General features: G+C 35.9%; 1 protein-coding gene across 1 annotated transcript; it reads right to left on the reverse strand.

The window, feature by feature from the left end:
* Nucleotides 1-290: 290 nt before the first annotated feature.
* On the reverse strand, nucleotides 291-1,886 carry LOC141627602 (uncharacterized). Its single transcript, XM_074440837.1, has 7 exons — nucleotides 1,743-1,886; nucleotides 1,552-1,629; nucleotides 1,176-1,459; nucleotides 922-1,092; nucleotides 657-843; nucleotides 464-568; nucleotides 291-374 (listed from the first exon to the last, which is right to left on the reverse strand). The coding sequence occupies exons 1-7, from the start codon at nucleotides 1,884-1,886 to the stop codon at nucleotides 291-293; spliced, it is 1,053 nt and encodes a 350-aa protein (XP_074296938.1).
* Nucleotides 1,887-9,039: the final 7,153 nt, after the last annotated feature.

A 9,039-nucleotide genomic window follows, 5' to 3' on the forward strand; every position in this document is an offset into this window, starting at 1 on the left:
TTTTTTTAAAAATACAAATTAGCTAGCTAAATTTTGACAGCACCTCCCCATAAATTGATGCTAACCCAATATAAATATTGATACAAGAATACCTGCAAAAAATTGCAATCAACTCCCCAACAAAATGTTCCATACAATAGCTTCGTAACAACCATTCATCTCATATTCTTATCCAACAAAACAATAACACCAATGTTTTCCAATAACGCATCCATCCGACATAACATCAATGTTCTCAAAAAAAAAAAGCAACAATGTTCTCCAAAAAAGGAATAACAAACTAATCTATGCTACATGTTCTCTAAACATTTTGTAGCCCACACCTCTTTAACTTCATTTATATCTTCTACTGACATGGCTGAATCTGCAAGAATCTACATTTAAAAAAATCAATAATGAGATATTGTTTTAAAAATAAGAAAATAAATAAACTATAAAAATTTATACTTAAAAAAAGAAATACCTTCTCAAATTTTTCCTCATCGCCCTTTGAGTAATAGAATGTTATGTTATACATCCATTTCATGACATAATAACCACATTCGTAATCTTCTGGTTGTTGGGGACACTAAATATATAAAATAATATAATATTAATTAAACTATATTTGGAATATGATATTAACTAGTTGAAAAAAGTAGTTAATGCTGACTTACATCAATCACTTTGATCTGAAGTTGATTCTTTTTAGCAAAATTACGCCTTCCTCCATTAACACAATGTATAATCCAAGCTGCTTTTAGCCTCCCTTTTATGCTCAACTTCTTTGGTGTCTTTTTTTGTGAATCCAAAATATACACCGTGTTCAACCCCAAGCAAACAACAATCAACATCCAATGATTTCTATGCATTGAAATTTATACTTAAAGTTAATATTAGGAAGTAACAAATAACATAAATCATAAAAATTTGAATAATTACCCTTCATAAAATGCACCCATGATATATTTCTTGTCCTCTTGAATCTTCAGGACATGCATTATATAATCTTCACATTGACGCGTATTATGCATGTAATCCAAGAGTTTTACAGGACACATGAATCCAACGACTTTCGTTGCTTCGATTTCAGTCGCACATTGATATAAGAAACTACAATTTCAACACAATATGGGTGTAATAGGTAATAATATAGATCAATATCTAAAAAATGAGTAATATAGAATTTTACATACCTCCCCCAAACTTGAAGCACATGAATATTTAACCATTGACTTCTGAACATCTGCCTAATTTCAACAACGGTTAAGTAGATTACCATGTTACCTTCTCTATAATTATAAACTGACTCATCGATCACCATCTTAATGACTTCATCTTTAGGCAAGGAACATAACTTTTTTTCCAAGGCTTGGCAATCATGATCCAATTCATGTACTTCTATCACATTGAGAGGTCTCTTGTCGTACTCCTCACCTTGAGTTTTGTCTTTTCCTTTGGTATGTTCAAGAGACTTGTCCTTCAAATTAAACAATTGTAATATATTCATAAAATAATTGATGATCCAGTTCATATTAATCCGCATTAACATAAAAAACGGATAGAACTTACAAGCTTTCGAACTTTATTAGCGGACTCTGTCGTGTCTTTGACATTGTCTTTTCTCTTCTTTTCATTACTAGATTTGACCTTTAAACAAAAATTTGAATACAAATAGTAAATTGATTATGAAAATAGAAGGCTTGGTAATATGTTAATATCAAAAACTATAAAAATTATAATTTGGTTGTACTTGTATTTACCTCGTTTGCCATTAAAATAAAAAATTTAGGCCATAATGCAAAACTTCCTTCCGCATCACCGACATTTGTGAATCCGTTCCATGGCAATGGAAGTGGTGCATCTGGTCGAATAACACTGTCAATGGAAACATGAGCATTTTCCATGGTTAATGGTTTGTTGTGTACAGTTTTTCCTTCTACCCATGGTGAAACCATCCCTTCAAAGAACAATGATCAATTCCCCATTCATATGCACAAAGAAGTCGACAATGAATGACGACTTCCTGTAATCACATTATAAAATGACCAACAATATAATTAAAACAAATAAAGTCAGCCCAATAACAATATTTTCTAGCAAGATATATAATAATGGTATTACCTTTAATTCAATAAAAGGGTCAATATGATGTGTCGAATGAGAACTACTATGTTCTTGTCGTTGCGACAAAGAATACTTGGTGGAAGCTACCGCATTTTCGTTAGGAGAAGGTGTTTTACCCATAAAGTCTGCCCATTTCTTCTCCATCATGGCATTCATCTCCTCCGTAGCTTCTCTTTTCACCTTCTCCAATAGCAATTTCATGTCATCCTCAGTATAAATCTTTGCATTTGAACCTCGACTCGTTGGTTTTCCGAAATATGTTTGGAGACCAACATTTCCACCAACTCCTCTTGTTCTTCCATTATGTTCCGGCTTCCCTAATGCTTTCACCAACGCATCTTCGAATCTACTAGGAACGAACTCTCCTCTTTGCTGCTTTTCCTTCCAAACCCACTATTGAAAAAAATATATTAGTTGATTTTGTCATGAGGATTCTACTAATTTCTATTGATTTAGAGAATATCAATCAGGTTACATGCTTACTTTATACATAAAATATATTTTTTATACCTATTTATTAATAAAAGGAGGGTGACATTGGTAATTGATAGAGATTCATACGGATTTCATACTCGGTGTTTGATTAATGAAAATAAATAACAAATTATGAAGATCGGTATGAGGTTACATGCTGACTTACGAATTTTTCAGTCACTTCTTGTATCCGTGGTGGAGGCGCACGGGTGGATGACGGGGTATGTGCTTTTATCCATAAATAACCGCGATCACTAAAGCGTTCATCAACCAAATCAATTGATTCTTGTGAAAGAGTAGGATCAGAATCATGATTATCCAATTCAGCATTTTCCAATTTGTCTTGTGTAAGGGCTTCAGCAAGTTCTTCTTTGTACCACTTTTCCTTTTTACCGGCATATCCCGCTCTTCCCAAATAATGAGGATGCAAGTTCATTTTTTGGGAGGCTCGAGCCTTTTCACTTATTTCCTACAATATTGTATATGCAATTTCATATTCATCATTACTAAATATTATCACAAGATCAATCAAATATTCAATAAATATTATCACAAGATCAATTAAATATTCAACAGTTGCTCAGATATGGGACATGAGGGTGATGGGGACTAAGATGTTCAAACTGGTCACTCATTTAAAGCTTTTGAAACCTCAGTTGAAGAAATCAAATGCTAGGAGATATTCTAGTCTTACTTCTAGGGTTGCTGAGGCTCAAAACAAGCTGCATCATTGTCAAACTCAACTACAGCTGCAACCAACAAATAGAGATTTGCAGGCTGCAAAAAGTGAGCTTATTGATCAATATTGTTGGCTAAAAAGAGCTGAACTTAGTATGTTAAGTCAAAGAGCAAAGGAGCATGACATACAAGCAAAGGAGCAGAGAAGCAAAAGCGGGGGGTTTGATATTATAGAACTGCTCAGTTGGAAAAAACGCTAATGATAAAGCAGTTCAGGAAACTAACTCTGGAGAGTACAACTGTATGGACTGAATGGATGCACTCTTACATCAAGACTGCTGACATTGGAGGAAGAAATGGGCTAGAGTTGCGCTGGCTGCAGTGGTGTATTGTTTGTGGTCTGAAAGGAATTCCAGGATTTTTTTCAGATTTGTCCCGCTTCTCTGATCAGCTAATTTATATGATTAAGATTGTTGTACGGGCTAGATTAGTAGCTAATTCCAGGAATTCCAGGATTTTTTTCAGATTTGTCCCACTCTTTCTTTAATGAAAGCTCTTATTCCTTGCCAAAAAAAAATAGTACTCACCATAAAACGCTTATCCATCCGTTGCCTTTTAAACTCTTCCCAAATCTCGTCTGTGATAGCTTTATACTTACCCACTGGACTATCGCCAATTATTTCTCCTTCCTTGGGTTTTAGGGTCTTGGTAATATAAGTGCGTGTTAATCTCGACCTGAATTCCTTTAATGCTCCTGATAATATCTTCAAAACAATCTTTTGTTTATCATCAGTGAGCTTCCATGTATTCTTGAAAAGGAAACAAAGTAGCGTGTTAGTAAATAATAAATCATGTTCTTACGAAAACAATTTCATACAAGTGTAGAAATTTAACTTTAAACTTGAATGTGTACCATCTTACCGTTGCATTGTCATATCAAGCAATATAAATGAAAAAAACAGCTACTGACTACTTCAATTCCAACTCACTAGCAAATTTTACATTTGTATGTACTAATTTTACATTTTAAGGTCTAATTAGAAGTATAACAATCTCTCAAATTAAGCAAATTTAAAGTATGTCTACCGACTTTTTACATTTGTATGTACTCATTAGCGACATTCATTGGTCTGGTCTAGGCCTTGATCAATTTAGGAGATACGAAAACTGAATTAAGTAAACAACGGATCAAGATCAAACTACAATTACTTGGTCCTGTCTGTACTGCATCTATATAAATTGTATAGTTCGGAAATATTCTATATAGTTTCTAAGTAAGAAGCGTTTTGAAGTTTCTTCATTTTCAGTGAATGAGATCAGAGAAGTGAACTCAAGTCAGCACATTTCCCTCTCCCCTTACGCGAGCAAGTGAACTAGGCAAGCTCTTATAGAGGATAGCTTAAACTAAGTGAACCAAGTCAGCAAAACAGCATACTCGACCATAAATAATAAGCATAGAGATATAAATAAATTATCTCGAGTCAACTTATCAAGAAAATAAAATATCAACAGCCAGAAGGAAAAGAGTCGAAGACTGATTACTGAAGTAACCACAAACAAAAATGCAGGCAAGACAGAAACATTTTGTCAACAAAAAATCAGATTAGTTACCTTTGCATCTTTCCAAAGTGTTTCTTTTTCTCCCCATGGTACCTTTTTCCAACTTCGGTACGTGATCTTGATATTTCGTGCTAAAACACCCATGTCAGTTGCAAACTTACTCTGGTAGAACCCAGTTGGTTGTCCAAATTCATCAAATTGAATATGCACTTTCTCTAAATCTTCACTTTTCAAGTTCTGCCCAGTTGTCACACCTCTCATTTTTTGTTTTTGACTAGAATTGTCACCCTCATTTGCAGTCATTTTAAACACCTGAAAAAAATTGAAAGTAAGTATCATATAACAATGATTGAACATGCTACTTGGAGTTGTATCAGTGGTTAGATCTTCCTAGGCAGCTTCAAGGCATTACTTCTCCTGTCCAGATGCTCAGGCAGAGAGGATGTTCTAGTTTTGTTCGCCTGATACTTATTTCTCTGATTGTGGCTATGCACTATATGGTTGCTGGGAGCACAAAACAATCATTCTTAGACTAAGGGAGCTGGTTTTATTACCATCAGTTCAGCTAAAAAAGAAAGCAAAAAGAAAGCAGAGAAAGAACGTAAGTCAAAACAAATGAAGGTTACGAAAAATGCCACATAGTCTAGCGTAAGTCAAAACAAATGAAGGTTACCAAGCATCTCTAGCGAGGCCTCTGTAAAACCACCAAACAAGACCTATTATGATATAAAGTTACTATATGACATTACAAATATAATATAATGTTACGAATCACTATTTAGGGTTATCAAGCCATATTCCCTCGTTATGATCTACACGCAAATAAACTTCGTCTCGTATTACTTGCACATCTTGACAATGTGAAGAAATAGGAGAAGGTTCATCAACTTGATCGTACTCTTCTTCATCAACTACACCATCTACTCCGAGAATGCGCCTTTTACCATAACGGACAACTGAGCGCCTTTTATCCAAAGGATCTTTGATGTAGAACACTTGTTTAGCATGAGATGCAAGTATAAAAGGGTCATTCACATTTCCGGCAACGTTGAAATCGACCAAAATAAATCCCATATCATCGATGTTGACACCTTTCTCACAGTCAGCCCATTTACATCGAAACAAGGGTATGGAAAATTCAACATAGTCTAGCTCCCATATGTCCTCGACTATCCCATAATACGGTCTTGTTATATCCACTGGTTTCTTCCCCTTTCCAACGTATTCCATAGAGGATGCGACAACCGTAACTCCGCTATTCTGCATTGTACTCTTCTCATCCTGACGACTTGTGTAAAAGCAGAATCCATTGATATCATACCCTTCATAAGATAAGACGTTAGGCTTCGGGCCATATGCTAACCATCGTAGATTATCACTCACATTATGTGTTTTGTTTGACAACTCATTCATCACCTTTTCTTTGAACCAATGGGCAAAACTTCTATTATGTTCGCTCATCAACCAAGCTTCACGTTTATGTGGATTTTGTCTCTTTATTAATGCAAAGTGAGCATTTAAATATGGGTGAACTTCTGTCATGTGTTGCAAAACATACAAATGTGCCATGTTAAAAGATTCATGATCGCCACTAATAACTTTCTTTCCCAAAGTACCCTTACCTTCAAGTCTTCCCTCATGTCGAGATGTAGGAAGTCCAATAGGTTGGAGACTCGTCAAATAATCTTGGCAGAAACCAAGTGTCTCACAAGCAACTGTTGCTTCAACGATACTACCTTCGGGACGGTACCGATTCTTCATTCGTCTCTTGTAGGTCCCCATCTCCCGTTCCATCGCCCACATATTTCTCAGGAACACCGGACCACAAAGCTTTATTTCCCTCACTAAATGAACAATCAAGTGAACCATAATATCAAAAAAACTGATAGGAAAATACATTTCAAGTTCACAAAGTGTGACCACAACATCTGCTTGTAGTTCATCCAAAGTCTCTGGATCAATGTCTTTTGAATTAATTGCATTGAAGAATTTGCATAGCTTTGTGATCACTTGTCTAACATGCTTAGGTAAAACAGATCGGATAGCCACGGGTAATAGTTGGGTTAACAAAACATGGCAATCATGGGATTTCAAGCCCACTAGTTTCAAATCTTTCATTGAAACAAGACGACTTATGTTAGAGGAATACCCATACGGAACCTTCAAACCCTTTAATGACTCGCACACCGCCATCTTCTCATCTCTTGACAAAGTTGTGCAAGTTGGAGGTAAGTAGGTACGTTTCCCCTTTTCAATTGGATTTACCTCAAAACGCCCCCTAGCAACCATATCATATCTCGCTTTGACGCCATCCTTAGTCTTATTAGGAATGTTCAACAAAGTGCCTATGATACTATCAAATACGTTCTTCTCAACATGCATGACATCAATACAATGCCTAACAGACAAATGTTCCCAATAAGGTAGGTCCCAAAAGATGGACTTCTTTGTGTGGTAAACCCCTTCCGGTGGTGGTATGTACGGTTTTCCAAACTCTGTATTGATATTCTTAACTTTTTCATGATACTCTTTTCCACTCAGAAACAAGGGGGCTGATCGGCGCTCGGTTTTACCATAGAATGCCTTCTTCTTCTTACGATAATCATGGCCCAATTCTAGAAATCGTCGACCACCCCTGTATGAATATTTTCAACTGTTCTCCAGCCATTCAGACTCGGTGTCATCGCCACATACCGGACACCCTTTATCAGTTTTCAACCTATACCCCGACAGGTTTCCATAAGCAGGAAAATCATTAATTGTGCAATACAACATAGCATGCATTTGGAATCTTGAACCGCTAGCTGCATCAAACACCTCTACTCCAACATCCCATAGTAATTTCAAATCTTCTATTAACGGTGCTAGATACACATCAATGTCATTACCAGGTTGTTTAGGACCCGATATTAGCATTGTCAATAAAATGTATTTACTCTTTGTGGTAAGCCAAGGAGGGAGATTATAAATCACTAACATTATTGGCCAAGTACTATGTTGGGTACTTAACGTCCCAAAGGGATTAATTCCATCAGTGCAAAGTCCTAGTCTTAAATTCCTAGGTTCTCTGCCAAAATCTGGAAAATCTCTGTCAATATTTCTCCACTGAGAAGCATCAGCCACATGTCGCAATCTTCCGTCTTTATTCCTCCCATTCTGATGCCACACCATATACTCTGCATCCTTCGGATTTGCAAATATACGCTTGAATTTTGGTATAATTGGCAAATACCATAAGGTCTTTACCGGACCACCTTTCTTACGACTGTGAGAATTTTCTTTGAGCTTGTACCTTGGCGATTTACATCGTGGACACTCGTCTAGGTCACTGTAATTTTTTCGGTACAATATGCAATCCTGTGGGCATGCATGTATTTTTTGGTAATTCGTGGCAAGTGGACACAATATTTTCTTACATCGATAAGTGTTGGTGGGAAGCTCATTACCTTCTGGCAACATGTCTGACAATAGTTTTACTAAAGCAGTAAAACTTTTGTCACTCCACCCATTTCCAGCTTTAAGAGTATACAACTTTAAGACAGCTGACAAACGAGTATATTTAGAGCAACCGGGATATAACGGCTTCTTATTATCACTCACTAACCCCTGAAAAATTTCAGGACACTCTAGAAAATCGTTTTCTAGATCATCCATCATTCTATCAATATTCTCATCTTCTACATTTTTATCCATAACATGAGCATCCTTATGAACCTCCTTGTTACTATAAGACACATCATCAATCTCAAAATCATCCACATTATCAACATTGATCCCTAGATTTATGGCCCTCGTACTAGCATGACAGTCATTATCTTTCTCTCCATGCCATATCCACACACTATAATCTGGTTTAAAACCCTTCATTATCAAGTGTCTTCGCATTTCACTTACAGAACTTATCTTGATCCGATTCTTACACACACTACACGGGCATAAAAGTTGTTCGCCATCTCCACATAGTCTTTGGTGTTCAACAGCATGACTAATAAATTCATCAAGCCTTGACATAAACTCAAAGTCCCGCTTTCCATACATCCAACTTCGATCCATACTCTAATTAACACAATCATACATTAAGTTATTAGCAACTTCTTCCATATATAATCATTTCAAAAATTGAATTATGTGATGTACTTAATTTCATATAAGATGGTTTATTAATGTAATTTGATTGTGTCAATTTTTATGTTTGAGTCCCTTTTAGAAGGCTAGTTATCC

The sequence above is a fragment of the Silene latifolia genome, chromosome 2, assembly GCF_048544455.1.
Source record: "Silene latifolia isolate original U9 population chromosome 2, ASM4854445v1, whole genome shotgun sequence".
Taxonomy (NCBI): domain Eukaryota; kingdom Viridiplantae; phylum Streptophyta; class Magnoliopsida; order Caryophyllales; family Caryophyllaceae; genus Silene; species Silene latifolia.

What these genes read in the sequence shown, in the direction of transcription:
- LOC141627602 (XM_074440837.1), bottom strand. Translation starts at nt 1,886, where the DNA reads ATGGAAAATGCTCATGTTTCCATTGACAGTGTTATTCGACCAGATGCA. An exon ending in ATGGGTGCATTTTATGAAGG is followed by an intron (nt 844 to 921) that starts GTAATTATTCAA and finishes TTCAATGCATAG; the next exon opens with AAATCATTGGATGTTGATTG. An exon ending in TTCAGATCAAAGTGATTGAT is followed by an intron (nt 569 to 656) that starts GTAAGTCAGCAT and finishes TTATATATTTAG; the next exon opens with TGTCCCCAACAACCAGAAGA.